We start from the raw sequence: 19,113 nt of genomic DNA on the forward strand, positions 1-19,113 counted from the left end.
AGCTAGTGGTTATTTATATATTTTTATAGCCATATGATGAGGGAAACGGTTAGATAGAGAGATATATTAATATAGCTTTTGCCCGCGGCTTCGCCCGCGTGAATTCCATAGTGAAACCATCGTCATTCTTCAACTTTCTTCTATCGCGTATTCTGTAAGACTGGTAAACATATGTGATTCAAATTCGTATTACTTCTCATCTTTAGTTCAATTTGCCGTTTCCCGCCGCGTGTCCCGTCCCGCAACTTGTCCAATCCCGCTTCCCGCTTCCTTTCATATAGGGATCCCGTACCGTTTGCCACATATTGTCTCTTCAGTCTTCACCATAGAGACGCAATATTCATGCATTATTATATGTTCTTCTTCTTCTTCCTCTTACCTAACATTTTAAGTTATTTTCACTTCAATTCAGATTTTTATATTGAAAATTGTATTAAGTCCCATACAACAGAGAAAGCAATACAGTGTTGCTTTCTCTGTCTGGTCTATTATGGCTGGTGGAGAATGCCGTAACTTTTGTAAGTACATACAATTTGTAATTTTTCGCAAAGGAGTTGTTAAGTAAATAAATATTACTCAAAAAGCTACAAACTACTATATAGGCGCGTCATAGATCCTTCCCCTTCGATCGGCAGTGTGCGACCGCCATCCGGGGATGTGTATTGTGCAAAAAAACGGTCCCACGGCAGATGACGGCCGCCAAATGACCGCTATCCGGCGGACGGCGCGGCTTTCCCTGCCTTTCTTGAATTGTTTGCTGCCAGCGAGGTCGTAGCGCAATGGAGGTTCTGCTGATTCAATTTAGATATTTTAATGGATTTGCTCGCGTGAATTTCCCACGGGAACAGTTATTTTTATAGGATGAAAGATGCCCTATGTGCTTCTCTATCGGTACTTCAAATTACATTTTCGTTAGCGCTTTTTTCGGGTTACTTTATAAGTGTTGATTGATCTGGCTGAAAATTAATTTATTTCAAATCAAATATATGCCTATAGAAATTCCAGATAATGTAGCTTTCTAATGGTGAAAGAAATTTTTAAATCGGTTTGGTAGCTTCGGATATTGCCCGCCTCAAACATACACAACTCACAAGCGCTTACCGGCTTACTTCTTTATAATATTAGTATAACTAATCTTAAAAAACTTAATAAAAAATATATGTGTTACAAATTATGTAAACCACCAAGCGCGTTGTCCTGCGGCAAAGTGCCCATAAGGCTGGCAGCATTGCCGCTTTGCACTGCAATGTTGAGCATTCAAAAAAGCATCCAGCCGTTTGGTCACGAGATACCTACACTCGACTAGCCTCTTTGAAATATAATAAAAAGTTGATGAACAAAGCGACGAATGTATAAATTCTCTTTCATCTCCGCATGTCCGTATGTATGTATCAGGTTGTGTTCGGGGCTGTGTGTGACGCCACGAAGCACGCAGTCAGCGTAAAAGTAACCTTACCATTTTGAGGATTAGGCTTTGATTTAAGGAATTCTATATAGCTGTCTAAAGCTATGTGTCCCTTAGTCACTCGATATTATTGAGTGTTACCAACCAAGATCGATCAGTTATCGATAAGTTATTGCAAATAAAAAATATATTTAAACAAAATAACAATTGCAAATTGCTTAGATTGCGATTGTCTCGTACGTCCAAAGTTAAACACAAATAGGTACTTAATGTATAGAATAAATAAATAAATAGTTATTGCATATCAAACTCTATTTAATTCTACATTCCATGGCCGTATAGCAAGGCGACATTGTCTCTAATAAACGTTTTTGTTTTTCATTTTCGCAAGTCGCAAAATGATGCAATCACTGCGTATAGGTAATGTGAGACGATTTGAATGGAATGTAACACCAGTGTAAGCAATAACACACTCGAAAACAAATAAATATTGCGTCTATAACCACCTGAGGCCGCTACGATTCTAAAGCTGCGTAACGAAACTTAATGGCCCTAACATTAAAATGAAGTTAGCTCGGTCATCGAACTTAGATCATAGATAAAATGAAATTACTCACTCTCGGCCATTGAACAGAGGTTCAAATTGTTCAATGGATGACGTGACGAGCCCGGTAATATAAGTTTCATCATACTTAGCCATTCATTCGAATTCGAAACTCTTTATTCTAAGATATAGATCACTTGATGACGTCAAAATTTTATTTAAAACAGTCTACCGCGGACTTCCAAAGCGCATGTGAAGAAGCGGCGAAACAAACTTCACCGCAGCCTTTGCTCCAAACACGTCAATTGACAAATGTGGATATAAGATCCAGATTTAGTTAATTAATTAAAACATTTGCAAATTCTTGATCTATTACAATTTTTTGAATTAATCTTTACCACAGTCTTATATGTCAACCTTTTACATAATTATAAAAAGACACGCCTTAACGAACGCGATTAATTCAATTAACGGCAATAAACTCAATTAACGGGATTATTGCACGATTCCTGAAAGTTTCGGTGTATGTTTAATTTAGTATGGTTTTGCCCGAGCGAAGTCGGGACGAGCCGCTAGTGTTGGCATGAAAAGGAAATATTGAATTGTATAAAAAACTCTGTCAGAAAAATCCTCTACAGCATTGCACCCTCTATATTCAAATTGGTAATCTGTGACGGAGATCGCGTGAGAGCTTACTTACAAACAATGCAATGCGACAGGTCGAGTTTAGGAGAAATTGTTTGAGTTGAGTGTGGGAGGCGCTGATAACAACTTGAAAGTTGAGAGAAATATGATTTGGGACAGAAATATGCACTCAGTAGTTTGATTATTCTTCTTCTTTCGTCAATTCGTCAATGCGATCTGTGTCTGAAACGGCTACTCGGAACAATGATCGCGTACTTTTGTTGTACAGTCAACAGCACATCAAGTATGCATACCCTGCATGAAACTCTATGGCGCGGTAATAGCGACGAGTTTGCAATGAATTTGGGTAGATTTATGTGCTGCCGACTGTACCATTGGTGTTGACTTCTCGGCCACAAAATTCTTCTCCACATCGGATCTCGCCTTTTATCATAAGTTGATGGAGCTCATATTTGTTGATTCACATTATGTGGCCTAGATACAAAAGTTTTCTGATTTTAATCGTCTGATATCGTGAGTGAGTCGCTGGATCGTTGGTTTTTTATTTTTATTCCGGCTGCTGGAACCGCTGGAAATATAGATTGTATGAAATACTGTTTCATCGTAGCCTCTCATATCAATTTAATCAAATCGCTAGTGAAAAGAGTTACCTTTAAATTAGGAATGAACTGAGACATATTATTATGCACAATTTTACATATAAATTAGATTATTTGCATAAAAATAATTGACTTTCAAAGACTTTATGATTCGCGCGGCTCGCGAAAGCTTGTTAGGAATGTAAAATACAATTGTATTATGTATGTTTGGTCGTATATCTTTTTCGTCTGGGGGAATTCCCAGGTTCAGCTCGTTTCTTTAATTGTATTTTACATCTAGATTTTTTTATCAGCAGCGCCCGTGTCACAATCATAACATGTTTTTATCATAGATGTATTAAAGAACTATTTAATACATCTATGGTTAAAAATTGTAAGAAACAATAATGGTATCTAAGCCCTTCTGGCATGATAGGCACCAACACTGTTCAAATGAGTTTCTTTCGGCATTTCTTCTCAGCAGTGGTCGTTCCGAAATGCCAGTAGTTTGTAGTTAGTGAGAAATTACTATTTAATGTAAAATTTGACGTGAAAAAGTGCCTGTGAAGATCTAATTTCTGAATAAATGATTTGATTTGGTTCTTCCTTGGCCGCTTTCAAATTCTACTCCACTTCGCTATTGTCTTCAACTCCATCCACTGTACAGAGCCTCTTCATTGTTTATCATTCAAACTCACCCCCATTAGGGGGTGGGGATGGGGGTTGATATACAAAACTGCCCATGAGTCTCTTCAGGTCTTTAGCTAGAAAGCTATCTATCTAAAGACCTGAGTAGACGACTCATGGGCAGTTTGTAATTTCATGACCCGATGTCTGCCTGTAATCAAATTTTGCAAGTTAAATTTCCACTACTTCTTCACTACTTTTGTTTGTATTATGTTGAATATTTGCCACGTCGCTTCAAATTGCCATGACAATGCATTAATGTGCACGACTTGATGGTTCATCCAGGGTTGGTTCCTGACGAGGATTCTCCACAACGGTTTACTGCGCCGAAATGGTTCTTTGTCATACGTTGAATGCAAGAATTGAGTCTGAAACGGTTCTCCGACAATTGCTTCGTCTACGAACGTTTCGTCGACAGAATGTTTCGACATCGGGCGTTTGAACGACAGATCCCTTCATCTACGAACGATTCGCCGACAGAATGTCTCCTCTATTCTGTCGGCGAATCGTTCGTAGATGAAGCAATTGTCGGAGAACTGTTTCAGACTCCAAAAATTACATTTTTGTAAAAAATCATTTTTATCTTTCGTGTTTATTATCGTCTTAACGGCTGTCTCCACTAGTTATTTACCGATAAATAAATCGACTACTCGCTTTAATCACTTTCGCTAGCCATATTTCCCGAATCGATATAAAACTATTTATGATATATGTATTTACTTTCTAACTTTCATTCGCCAAATTTCAATGTTGAGGAAATTAAAATGAAACCAGTTTGAATAATTTAAAATGGATCTTTAAACTGGTTTATTAAGAACGTAATCTATATAATGTCTGATTTTCTCCGATTTGCAACTTCCGTAGCTCGTGGATGACGTACGAGGCGACTAAGGGACATATAGCCTTGGCATAATAGCATTTCCAAGTAGCCGGGTGGAAAATCACAGCCGAAAAGATTTAAGTTTTCTTGCACTGGGCTTCGCGGCTTCACAACTCCGAACGCTGCGTGTGCGTAAAAAAATATTTTACCTTTTTGTTGTAGGTATATATAGGTAACTAGCTTTGGACAGCGACTTCGCCCGCGTTAATTTCTCTGCGAAAGCGGAACAGACACGATTTTCATACAAACTTTCAGACCCCATTATAGTCATTTGGAGGGTGAATTTTTGAAAAAAAAGTAGCCTGTGGATGTGGGTTCTGTAAGTAACTACATGAATACCAAATTTCATCAAAAACATATAAGTGTGTACAAAATTTCAGCTCAATCGGTTGAAGATATCTGCTTCAAAGTTGAGTTGCAAGATTCCACCCGAGACATTACACACATATACACATAGCATGTTAAATAAAAGCTTGTAAATTCAGTTCAGTATATAATTTTTAATTTACTTATTCATACAAACGCGTTATTAAAACGTAATAATATCTGAAAGTAAAACAACGATCGAAGAAAGTTGTTTAATTTACAATCAAATCTTTTTTATTGCACAATACATTTTATAACTTCGCGTGTTGCAAAAATAATCGTTATACATTATCGCCGCATTAACAGATGCCGACGCGAATGCATGAACATTGCGCAGTATGTATGAGAGCTTTTAATTATCCCAATGAAAAGCCAGTGATGGACGTCGAATCCGCCAATGTATGGCGATTCAGCGATATATATTGTATAGCTACAACGAATTGAGCTTGCACACCGGTTGATTATTAACTTGGTGTGTGAAATGGAGAAGGCAATGACAAACCACTCCATTACTAATGCAAAGAAAGTTGTTGTGTGTGTTTCATTCCACGTAATGACCACGACCCTCAGCCATGAGGAATACGATTATGAAGAGCATATTTATAGAGTACTAGCTGATGCCCGCGACTTCGTTCTCGTGGCCGAACAATTTTTGGTAGTAAGGAGTCAAAATTATTAGAGAAATTTAACAGAACTGTACCGACAAAGCGTAACGATACCTATACAGAAGATGCTCATACGACTGAAACATATATTTACTATAGTTTAACTGGACCATTGTAACTCTTCTTCTTTCTTCAGACCTAGTATCCCATAACAAAAGTAGCCGTAGTATTTTGGTGCTAACACACAGATTGGTGTGATTTGTTCACAAAAAAAATATAGATTCATCTAAAGATGTTTCCGCCCCGGGGGCTACGCCTGTGTGCTATAATTTATCAGAGTTTTTTTGATGATAAAATGATTTACTTTATTAAAAAGGCATCTCATGTTTGTTGTGCCCATGCATGACGTAATTTGTACTTTATCATTTTATGTTTGACCCTATCCTTTGAACCTGTGTATTGCAATAAAGAATCTGAATCTGTGGAGCACACAACCAATACGCACAACACACATCAATTCATACAATCTTTTGACGGTCATCTCATGAACTTTCTCCGCTTTCACAGACTCCATCCATACATGTGTGTTACATAACCAACCATCGGTAAAGGTTTTTTAGTGTTAATTTTGTGGTATAGTAGCTTCGTTTTCTTACCGAGGCTTCGGCTGTGACGCCGCAAAGCTTCGTTCGCGGTAAGAAATATATTTAAAGTTTTGAAGACTCGACTGTGGTTTTACAAGCTTGCTTGTGCTCTTTGAGAATGCTATTTTTGCAAATGTACGTACGTATCTATGTCCTCCCGTGTCGTACGAGGCGAGTAAAGGAAACCTTGGAAGCTGATACTATTATTGGACAAAATCTAATGGAAGCCAATTTAGAATTTCTGTCTGATTGTTCGCGCGTTACGCAAAACCTACTGGATGGAATTTGCGGGTGGTCTAAATTAAATTGTGGTTTAGGTTTCATCGCGATACGTTGCTTAGAACCCGAGATATCGACAATAATAAGTTTGAGCGGATGCATGAAATAAATACGGGCGAAGCCGCGGTCAAAAGCCAGTAGCTAGTCATCACCATAAACGTAAAATAACAAACGTAGCTTTCTTAGCGGACATTTTAGCAAGTTGTGACGTCACTCCTAATCTGTGCTCCTATAAGTAGTCATCAAAACAAAAAATTGTCAATTAGCCTATTCTCCATGTGGCCCTCCGGGCTGTGACGCTACAAAACCCAAGTCAGCGTAAAAAATAACCTCGAAATTCGGAATCCCACTAATATTATAAATGCGAAAGTTGTATGTGAGTGTGTATGTTTGTTACTCTTTCACGCAAAATCTACCGGACGGATTGTTATGAAATCTGGTACACGGGCAGAATATAACCTGGAATAACACATAGTGTACTTTTTATCCCGAAACTCCCGCGGCAGCGAAGCCGCAGGGGGCGCAGTTAGTATTACATATTTCACATCCCAGCCTGACGTCAACCCAGCCTTCCAAGAAGCCAATTTACAATGCCGATTCTCTCAAATGATGTTAAGGTTATCGACATCAGTTTTCTATTGGGGAAAGGTGTTCCGTACCGGTTTTGATGAGCTGGCGACAGCGACATCTCTACTTGAAATTATATTTACATAATTATAATAAACAGACAAACTTGCATACATGTTACTTAATTATCATTTACAGTACAGCCAACAGCAAAGTAGCTTTGAAATTCCGCACACTCATATTGAAACGGCGGTGGTGTAATGGTTAAGACGCACGCCTGTGGATCGACAGGTCCCAGGTTCGAATCCTACTCGTGCCACAGGAGTTTGTATACCAATCTGACTAATGTGTAGTAGTTTACATCGACCAACACTTGCTTCCGGTGAAAAAAAAAACATCTTGAGGAGTACGTATATTGTATAACCCGTAAGATGGTTATATAGTTAATCGATATATAATTAATCGGTAAAGATTAATTAGTATTATTAAAAGTTAATACCCGTTTACTACAAGTACCTATGTATAATATATTAGCTTCATATTTGTATATAATGAAAACTAGATACTTTCATTTAATATGTACGGTAAGGTCAATACAGCACTTGACTTTCTCACATTTACTAATGCAAAACCAGTGTTACTACTAGCCAATGTTGACATACAACTCTAGCAGATTATCCGCGGCTTCGTCCGCTTAAATTAAATGTCCTCGGGAACAACTTTATCTTCGTTTTAAAATGGTATTGGGATAGTTTAAATAAAACATCCATAGCGCGTTTTAAAAAACATACAGCGCCATCTAGTGTTTTATTTCGAAATTTATTGTATTAGCATTCCGTTTCATGGTATCGCCACGTATAACAGAATACAGGTTTTTCGCAAATCCCACGGGAACAATAGTTTTTTCCGGAAGGGAAGGCACCCTATGTCCTTCTCCATACTTATGCGAAATTTCAAGAAGATTGATTGAGTAGATAACACGTCAAGAGTTAACAAACAAACTTACTTTCGCATTTATAATATTAGTTGAGACTAGTTTTTGGCTCATTGCTTCGCACGCGTTTCTTTCGAGCGAGCTTTCACATATAACTTGTTATTGTCAAAATCTCGGATTATTGGCGATATATTGGATCTTCAGATGGTGCGGTTCACCTAGGTTTCGCCGGCTAGATCTAGGTGCAGCCGGTCTCAGTTGGTTACATCTAGACTGTAGCCGCAATTCGGAGTTTAGCCATAACATACAATGTATTTAGGGTTCCGTAGTGCTACATGCAAGGAACCTTGCTAGTTTCGCCATGTTTAAAGTAATATCTTTACATACTTACTATGAAAATAAGTCCCTCTGTCGCGTCTCCCTGTATTAACGCTGTAAACTCAAAAACTACCAGACGGATTTTTGTACGGTTTCCACCAATAGATAGCGTGATTACTGAGGCACGTTTAGGCATGTAAATTATTGTTTTTACCCGGGACGGGCCGCAAGTACCTAGATGTTGAATCTGTCATTACCTGTCTTTAAAATCGTAAAAACTAACCTAAAATGTGTGTTTGTCAGACAGACATTAAAAATATTGTTACGTAACCGTGTATTAACTGTGGTTTTTAAGGTTATTGTCCCGGTATGGCAGTTTGTGGTTGCAACATCGGCATCTCAATGAAAGGAAATGTTTTTTTTTAAATCTTAATCTCTTCTTGTTGGATTCTTCACCATAGTTGAAAGTATTTTTGTTTACGTAATTTTTGTCACTTATACTTTACCGTTGACATACTTATAACAAGTGTTTTTCATGGATTTAGTAAATAAATACCTACAAATCCCGTGTTGTTTTTATATATGTGTTAAATTTTACTGTTTTCAACTTTGACATTGGCAAAATCATCGTTCTGTCGTACGATGGAGCCATAAAAAAAAAGCGGCCAAGTGCGAGTCGGACTCGCCCACGAAGGGTTCCGTTCCGCAGCAAGTAACATAACACAAATTGCGGTTTACGATTTATGGACGTATAAAAAAACTAAATCTCGTTCGAACTAATTTTCGGTGGAAGATTACGTAGTATTGCACATCATATATTTTTTTCAGTTTTATCATTCTCTTTTCAACAGTATATAATTCTTATAGTTGCGGAAAAAAATGGCTGTGACATACGGACGGACATGACGAATCTATAAGGGTTCCACTTTTGCCATTTGGCTACAGAACTCTTCGAATTCAAATCATTTATTCAGAAACTAGATCTTCAGATGCACTTTTTCTCGTCAATTTTTATATTTACGTTTATTTCTCACAAGCGACAAACTACTGGCATTTCGGAACGACCACACCGTAAAAAAGAAGAAGGGCTTGGTTATTATTAAAAAGTTTAAACTTACGTTCCTCCTAGCGTTGCTCCCATCTAAGCGACATAGTAGAAATACCATTGGATCTTCAAAACAGGTGTCTACTTTCACTCACAGTACGTGACCGGCTTGTGACGTCACCAGCCAGCAGCGGCTGTCACAGAAATGGCGGCAAAACGCTGTGTCTCATCGAAAATGTCAATCATTTGATAAGGTAGTTGCTTTGCCTCATGGAAATAGTACCTAGGTACTTCCCGGAGTACCTACTAATTCCACGAGTTGCAATTTGTCATTTGATAAGAGAGAGAGAGAGATTGTTAGTTATTTTTTAGATATAAATAATAAATAAATATATTAGGATAAATTACACAGATTGGGCTAGCACCAAAATTAGTTCGAGCCTTGTGTTATGGGATACTAACTCAACGATACTATATTTTATAACATATACATATATAGATAAACATCCAAGACCCGGGCCAATCAGAAAAAGATCATTTTCTATCATGGCCCGACCGGGGTTCGAACCCGGGACCTCTCGGTTCAGGCACTACCACTACCACTGCGCCACCGAGGTCGTCAAATTATTTCTAAAGTCTTAAAGGTCTCGGAGCGACAGAAATACATAGAACCTACTGTAGTGTACGCGCGCATGCGTCAGGCACGTCATTCGGCCATTGACTGGATCCGAGTGTGCGTCGGTTGCATGGTGTGTACCTACATATTACGTGGTAATAAAACTTATTTTATTAATCCCTGAACCCTATACCTACCAACTGCTTATCCTCCCGCGCAAATTGTAAAAGTCGATCAAGCCTATAAACTGGAGATTCTTCTCATAGGCGACAGGCTAGCAACATTATTGAATCTCAATTTCACCAACAAGTCCGTCCGCCCCGTAAGGGATATAGACGTGATATGTATTTCTAATAATAGAAGACTGAAAACAACATGTGTTCATTTCTTAACACAGCAATTATGCCACAGCATGTAATATTCTATCATTGTATGGCGCTACTTTCATTTTCGCAAAACCTGTTTTGTTCAAAATTCGCATACCTCTACATACGAGCACAGTATAGCGTTACTAATCGCACGTTTCTAACAGACAGACACACGGACGTGACTAATTTAAGAGGTATTTCGGTTAAAGAATAATGTCGAAATATTTTTGTCTAAAAATTTGAAATTGATCCGTTTTTGAGTGGACGTAATGGCGGATACACACTGTCGCCGAACTCGAACAGATGCATGACCATTGCATAGTTTGTATGAAAGCTTTTATTTGCCTTACATTCGACGGTTATAGAGTATGATTGAGAATTTTATGACTGAAAAAAATTACCTATGTCGAAAGTAAATGCATGGAATTAGTAGGTACTCCGTATAACGAAGTACTTATTAAATCCGTGAGTAAATGTTCTTTAAATAACCAAAAGTAATATATATTTACCAAATATAGATCTATCAAAAATTTATAACCTAGAAATCTCAAAAAGTTGTTTATCAGTGTAAATTTGTGTTAGACAAAAGTAGATATTTATGGACACAGCAAGTTCGAGACCTGATTCTTATGGGATACTAATTCAAAATCAAAAATAAAAATCAAATAATTTATTCAGAAATTAGGCTTTCACAGGCACTTTCACACGTCATATTCTAAATTAAATTAATATTTACGTGCCAAAGCTACGAACTACTAGCATTTCGGAACGACCACTGCTGAGAAGAAATGCCGAAAGAAACTCATTCAAACAGTGTTGGTCCCTATCATGACAGAAGGGCTTATCATTTTTTATCAGTTATATAACAATGTAAGTCGTAGATACAATATTTCATTTACATATAAATATATAAATATCCAAGACCTATGCCAGAGTATTATATCATTCTTTTCTGTCTTGTTATACACGATTAAATAACATAAAAGTAGGCAATATTACATAGGTATCATTACAAGTTCGACAACGTGATAATATGTCTACGAGACCGCGTGTGTAGAATTTTAATTATATACTTTTGAATTCAGTTCACGCATGTAATGGTTAGGTACTACGTTTTGTATGTGATATGAAATTATACGATAGATGGCTAATTTTTATTTAGGCGACTTATTAGAAACACCAGTGAAAAAATGGCTCCCTATTTTTGTGACATAAAATTTTATGTCATAATTTAACACGGCATACTTTTACTGATCATAATAATAGTTACGCACAATATTAATTTGGCACATAATGTTTAAGACACAATTTTTTTTACGCATTCCTACCACGAGCATAACATTTTTTAAGCATAATATTCTAAAGCATATAGGCGGCTTATGGGTGACCCGAGGGCCGCCCCGCCGCACCCTGACCTACTGCTACACTATAGCTTTATGCCAATCAAAATTATGGTAAAATACATTAGCCTCAACTATAATTATGCTTATTGAAAAGGTATGCCGAGTAAGTATGTCAAAATATTACTATGTCGAAAAAATATTTGCCCAATTCGTTATGATGAATTAAATTAGGATAAAATATTTACGCGAAAAAACTGATGCCGTGAAGACGTATTTTTACTGTGACAATGACAATCAGTGCTTACAAGATATGATAAACATAAAGTCACACATTTATGAGCTCGTCCAAACGCGCCATACTGAACGATACGATACGTGACGTCACAGACGTTCGACAGCTACCATAATTTTTGCGTTTATGATAATGGCTTCTTAATAAAAGCTGTTTTTATACAAAGCTGTTTTTATTTTACACTGTATATTTTATTTTATTTTTTTAAATTAACCCTAAATTTTAAATTTTCGTTGACATGAATGATCCAGCCGCGTTGTCTATGAATCATCACAATGATCTTAAATAGGTACATATTACCTATTTTATCTAGAGCATACATATTTTTTACAATTTTCTGACCTTGTCATCTACCCTAATACAGATACTGTATCGCGTCTTTATACCTTACGGGGTAGACAGAGCCAGGGGATGTAAAATCGAAGGTCAAGTGAATCAGCGAAACTCGTGCATGTTCGTGGCGACACCATAATAAGATTATACTAATATTTTTTCGTTTCTTCTTGTTTCAGTTTCCTCGGTGGAGGACGGTAAGCCGACAAGCCATTATTACATATAACTTAAATTGTAATGTACTTGGGTTTAATAGATATAGATAGGTACTTATAGATACTTATTTATTTTCATGTAGATAAAGACACCCGTTCAAACATGGCTACTTTTTTTTTCAACCCCCAAATTAATGTAGGGTGAAAGTTTGTATGAAAACCATATCTGTTCCGCATTCGCAGTAATTCACGCGGACGAAGTCGCTAACAAAAGCTAGTAGGAAACTAAATACAAGACAAATATTTTTTTATCACGCATTGATTGCAAAAATGATCTTTCTGGCAATTGTCAAAGGTGACATTTAAAAATATATATATTGAACTGTAAGCTTGCTGGCTGGTGCGCCTGCGCATGCAAGTAGGACAAGGTCGCCGGGAAAGCTGTACAACGTGTGACACCGTTACTGAGAACAGAGGGAAACCACTGACAAGCGAACATAACACGGTCTGAGTACAAAAACGTCTAAAAAAATATAAGTTCCCATGTGAGGTGTGTGGTTAACGCCTTAAAATAGGACCACACCATCTATACACATAGATATATAAACTGTAAGTGGGCTATGTCTGTAAATAGCATATATACTAAAGGAAAATAATTATTGAAGGTCATTATGTGACCAATAGAAATCAAAACAATTGTTTGTCTGTCTGTATATTTGTTCGCATATTACGCAAAAACTACTGAATGAAATTTGATGCGGCTTCCACAGTTGTATAGCGGATAGTCTAACTTAAAACCTTGTATAGGTTTCATAGCGGTACGTTGCTTGGAACGCGAGCTATTGTCATTGATATGAACACGAAATAAAAACGCTTATGTAAATAAAAACGTATATGCTTGAATCTATTATTTGATTTGTATTCAACAAAATAGGTACAACAATAAGCACGGAAAAGAAACTGAAAAGTGACTGGAAAGAAACACTGTGTCATAGTTATTTATTCACATCGTGGGTGTTAGGTATTGCTAACACTGGTGTCTTAACGGTGGCGATTTTCTATTCAAGTCGCCTAAAAGCATCTGACATGAGTTTTACGACCGTCCACTGCCATCTAATGGCATCTAAAGGTGCTCAACACAGCGTGTTATGAAATAAATAAATAAATATATATATAAGGACAAATCACACAGATTGAGCTAGCCCCAAAGTAAGTTCGAGACTTGTGTTACGGGATACTAACTCAACGATACTATATTTTATAACAAATACATATAAATAAACATCCAAGACCCGGTTCAATCAGAAAAAGATCATTTTCCATCATGACCCGACCGGGGATCGAACCCGGGACCTCACGGTTCAGAGGCAAGCACTTTACCACTGCGCCACCGAAATGTTATAAAATATTTTGTTGTTACTCTTTCCTTAAACATAATATTCTTGACAATAGAGTATCTTTGTACTTCCAACACTAGATTAGTGCTGCAAAAACCCTCTGTTCTCGTTACCCGTTAATTGTGCGAGAGTAAACTCCGGTGGATGCGAACAATATCCGGTAAAAGCTGTTAAGTGCCGACGTAAATAAATTTAAAAAAAAAACATGACCATTCGTTGACTATGTTGACACAGAATGTTTGCCCTTAAATCAATTATACGCGACCACCAGAGTTTGTAACGGCCAACGAATACCTACTTTCAAAGTCTAAATAACCCTATTGGCTAAAAATTAGGCCTATGAGCAATTTCCGTCGCCTCCGCGGAGATTGAGCGTAAGCCTCGAGGGCCCGCTTCATATCCTTCGAATTAATTGCCCGGGGCTTCGTCCCCGTGGGAATTTTGAAATAAAATACAGCCTATAGTAATCTTCAATAATGTACCTTTCCAATGGTGAAAGAATTTTGGAAATCGGTTTGGTGGTTTCGGAGATTACCCGCCTCAAACATACGCTCATAAAGACTTACCTCTTTACAATAATAATACAGATACGTATACTTATTTTTTATTCTTATTTATCTCAAAACTACCTACCTACCACTACCTACCTATCCCTTTTCCCATATCGTGTGCGCATCGTGTAATAAAAGAGAGAACGCGTATACGCAATGACGTGCTGCGTGTTTTATGTTTCGTGGTAACCGCCCATCGGTCAACGAACCGATTTCGTGATGTATGAGAGTCGAGTAAAAGTCAAATTCATTAGATTTTGTACGGAATAATTGCCCCTTTCTATTTATAGTGCCATTGTGCGAGGAAATTAACTAAATTACAATGGTAGTCGGTTGAGCGAAATGGAAGAACTCTCTCCCTCTAGCTTCTCGGACGCTAAGCGTCGGAGTCCAGCACCCCAATCGCTTCAGCTAGATCACAATCGAAACTCGATCGTGTAGGTTACAAGTTTCTCTTCAAAACCATAGTTATTTCGAAGCTTCTTCGCCTGCGCTTTGGAAGTCGGTAGACTTAAAGTTTTAAGTATTAAGACTTCATATCATAAGACTATATCATCCTAATGGCACCTACTTTTAAACGATTGTTTAACACTTAAACAGCTGATTAAATCATTTTTGGTGTTCACCGTTGGCCTTTAAGTCGAATAAAGAATTTTGAATTTGAGAATTTATCGTTTATTTACAGATCAGTCAAAATATTTTCGCATTAGCACAGTATAAAACAAAGTCCACAAACCGCCGTCTGTCCCTATGTATGCTTAGATCTTCAAAACTACGCAACGGATTTTGATGCGGGTTTTTTAAATAGATAACGAGATCCAAGAGGAAGGTTTATATAACACCTGTGCGAAGCAGGGGCGGGACGTTAGTTCACGATATTACGCAATAGTTTGGGTAAACAAGTATATTTGTTAGACAAATTAAAAACCCCCGACTTCGATTTCGATCAAACATATCTAAGAACCACCGTATATAAATTAGTTATCAAATAAAAAAAAAGATCTTTTTCTGACTGATTGGCCCGGGTCTTGGATGTTTATATGTCATATATGTATATGTTATAAAATATAGCATCGTTGAGTCAGTATCCCATAACACAAGTCTCGAACTTACTTTGGGGCTAGCTCAATCTGTGTGATTTGTCCTAATATATTTATTTATTTATATTTATTTAAATCGGTTCACCCGTTGATGAGCTACGGTGACACGTATACTCAGACACACTTAGCGGTCAAACTTATAACACCCCTCTATTTGCGTCGGGGTTTAAAATTGTCATAATCATTGAAGTTTGTTTTTGCGCTGTACCCGGGCTTCGCGGCGTCACAGCCTCCAATTAAACTGCCCTTCGAACATGAGAGAGAGAGAGTGGTATCGAATTCCCCACAATCTAGAGTCGAAAGCAAACTTACGCTTATAAGTTAATACTATGTAATATCTAATACCTTTCACTGTAATGAAGCCCCTTTGCGGTGTCAGGTGTTGATTTGTAATAAATACTAGGAAATGAGAAATAATACTTATGTTAAATAATGTATATCTAACGTTTAAATAATACACAGATATAAGAAGGCTTATATATCTGTCTAAGATTATGTACGTAGTTCGATTGGATTACCTTTAAAGACAATAGTCTTTATAATAAACACAAATACCAACATTAAATCTAATTCAAAATTCTTTATTCAATTTAAGATAATATAGGTACAGCACTAATTGACGTAAAAAAATACTCAAACTAAGTCTACTGCCGACTTCCAAAGCGCAGGTGAAGAAGAAGCGGCGACAACAAACTTCAACGCAGATTTTTTCCAAACACTAACGTCAATAGACAAATGTTGGTCTTATAATATGTATAATAAAAGCTACGTGGACCTTCAGTGGAAACTCATAGCTACATAAAAAAACTAGGTTCAAATTTATACTAAACTAGCGGCTTGTACCGGCTTCGCCCGGTTAAAACCATAGTAAATTATACATCTAAACCTTCCTCAGGAATCGCACTATCTATTTAAAAAAACACATCAAAATCACGTGCGTAGTTTTAAAGATCTAAGAATACATAGGGACAGAAAGCTGGAAGCGACTTTGTTTTATACTACGTAGTGATAGTGATTATTTTTGATTGTTTCATATAATTCTGCTTTGGCCTAAAATAAATATTACTTATATAGGTACTTACCTAACGTAGGTACCGTCAAAAAAAAAAAAATTAAAGACAGACGAATTTATTGTAAATCCAATCATTTAAAACGAATTTAATTGAACTAAACGTGTAATCGACTAAATTTCTTATCGAACTAATCGATTCGACTCGATCGTTTGATCGAATAGAGCAGTCAAGATTGTATTTTCTTGCTATTGTAAGATTTGATTGTAAATGATGCTTGTAGGAAGGAAAGCTATCAGAATGCGGACGAAATGTAGGAAGTAATTTCTATAACAAACTATGAATTTCTACAATAATCTGCAAGGAGAAAGGTGTAATTACCTATGAATTATCGAAGACTAGGTACGTAGGTAGTTGATACATTTTTATATGAAGCGTACCTACGCTTATATATCTACTTAGATAGGTATATACATATTTATTAATATATGCTTTATTTATATTAATATATATCTTGAATATATCTTATATTTATTATCCGATACAATTTTGTTGAATCGTTGGACACGACTATATTTGTGAACTTCATAAGAATGAATGAAGCAGTCAAGCAGTGAATCAAAAGGGCTGGTGACCGCAGTGAGATCTAGTGAAACTTGTAAACATTAAACTAGGTCTATCTATACTTCTATACGTTCCCAGATCTCATACATAATTATATATTATTTAAAAGGTATTGTTTGTGATGCATTCGAAACAGGTCATCGACTTTCTTCCAATTACCATTAGATCTACTTTACTTCCGATGCTCCCATAGGACACAATAAGTCATAGACAATAGCATCCGAGTGGCGTAATCATAGACAATAGGCTAATGGATAGACAAAAAACTATAGTGATGGGAAGTCGCCGACTAATCGATTCTCAGTTTTTTTTTGTCAGTTTAAATGTGGATTATAAATAAACGCTGGAAAGCGTGATACTTAGTATTTATATTTGTGAATTATTTCTATAGCTGTGTGAATGACTGTTCCGCTTATAATAGCTTTGTAAAAGTAAGGAATTTAGAAAAGAATTTCACATTGAATTATAACTCTAAGATAGTTAGGTACTGCTCGTATATTTTATTCATATAACTGCGATGCATGCCTGAGTTTCGTTCTCGCGAAAATATCTATGTATGTGTATGTATGATGTCTATGCTCAATTTCATCGAAATTAAGTAATTATTTTTTTGCGTGAAACGATTACGTGTGCTTGCCTCTGAACCGAGAGGTCCCGGGTTCGATCCCCGGTCGGGTCATGATGGAAAATGATCTTTTTCTGATTGGCCCGGGTCTTGGATGTTTATATATATGTATATGTTAGAAAATATAGTATAATTGAGTTAGTATCCCATAACACGAGTCTCAAACTTACTTTGGGGCAAGCTCAATCTGTATGATTTGTCCTAATATTTTTTATTTATTTTTAGTATAACGGATGATGTTGGAAGGAAATGTCCCAAGTTCTAATCCTAATCGTTTCAGCTCAATTTGTACATCAATCTGTGTCATGCATTAGGTGCCTACATTAAATTTTCACCCATTTTTTGAGAACCACCTGCTTCCGCTGAAGGAAATTGTAGTGAGGAAAAATCTACTATTCACTAAATAACGACATGTTAGATGCCTTTAAAATTTGAATAAAATCTAATACCAGTGTTAGCAATAACACACTCGACGTAAGAATATTCTATTAACGAAAAATACGGTGGCAGCCCTATCAATATAATCTAGTTGCTTCGCGTGACATCGCATTGGAAGCGGCGAGAGTGTCTGCTGAGATCGATGTCAACCCTGAACACGCTTCATAAATTCCATTGTAACGGCAGTTGATTGTTGTGCAATTAAATAATTGAATTCTTGCTCAGAATTAAATGTAGGAACGATTTTAGCTTAATAACTTATTCATCGTATATTTATTAACCACTAGCGGTCCAACCCGGCTTCGCTCAGGTAAAACCATAATAAAAAAGTAGCCTAGGTTACTCCTGTACGTTTTCTAACTCTGTGCCAAAGAGAATGTTGTAAAAGAGCATAGCCTAATCTTTACATTGTAATGGTTTATTTTTATGCGAACTCTGGGCTTTGGGGCGTCATAGCTCCGAATGCGAATTTAATTCATATGGAATAGGTCACTGTATAACATTTTTTAAAAGTTGAAGCCGTGGTGGTGTAGTGGTTAAGACGCCCGCCTATGGATCGAAAGGTCACAGGTTCGTATCCTACTCGTGCCACATGAGTTTGTATACCAATCTGACTCATTGTAGTTTTCATAGACCACCACTTGCTTCCGGTGAAGGAAAACATCGTGAGGAAACCTGCACACTGGTGGACAGTTTATTTCACTAGTGTGCATGCGACTACCTGCCACTAGATGGCGGTAAGTAGTCGTAAAAGTCACGTCAGA

At 36.9% G+C, this 19,113-nt stretch overlaps 1 protein-coding gene across 2 annotated transcripts in view; it reads left to right on the plus strand.

The window, feature by feature from the left end:
- The window catches only part of LOC128681945 (uncharacterized), a 29,032-nt gene that overhangs the window by 4,062 nt on the left and 5,857 nt on the right, over positions 1-19,113 (plus strand). Inside the window, exon 2 of one of the 2 annotated variants that reach the window (XM_053766293.2) lies at positions 12,629-12,646. The exons of the other annotated variant lie outside the window; for it this stretch is intronic. Within the exon in view, the coding sequence (XP_053622268.1) occupies positions 12,629-12,646 (18 nt within the window). The remainder of the gene's footprint in view (positions 1-12,628; positions 12,647-19,113) is intronic. 2 annotated transcript variants of the gene reach the window in all.

Source organism: Plodia interpunctella, chromosome 29 (assembly GCF_027563975.2).
Source record: "Plodia interpunctella isolate USDA-ARS_2022_Savannah chromosome 29, ilPloInte3.2, whole genome shotgun sequence".
Lineage (NCBI taxonomy): Eukaryota > Metazoa > Arthropoda > Insecta > Lepidoptera > Pyralidae > Plodia > Plodia interpunctella.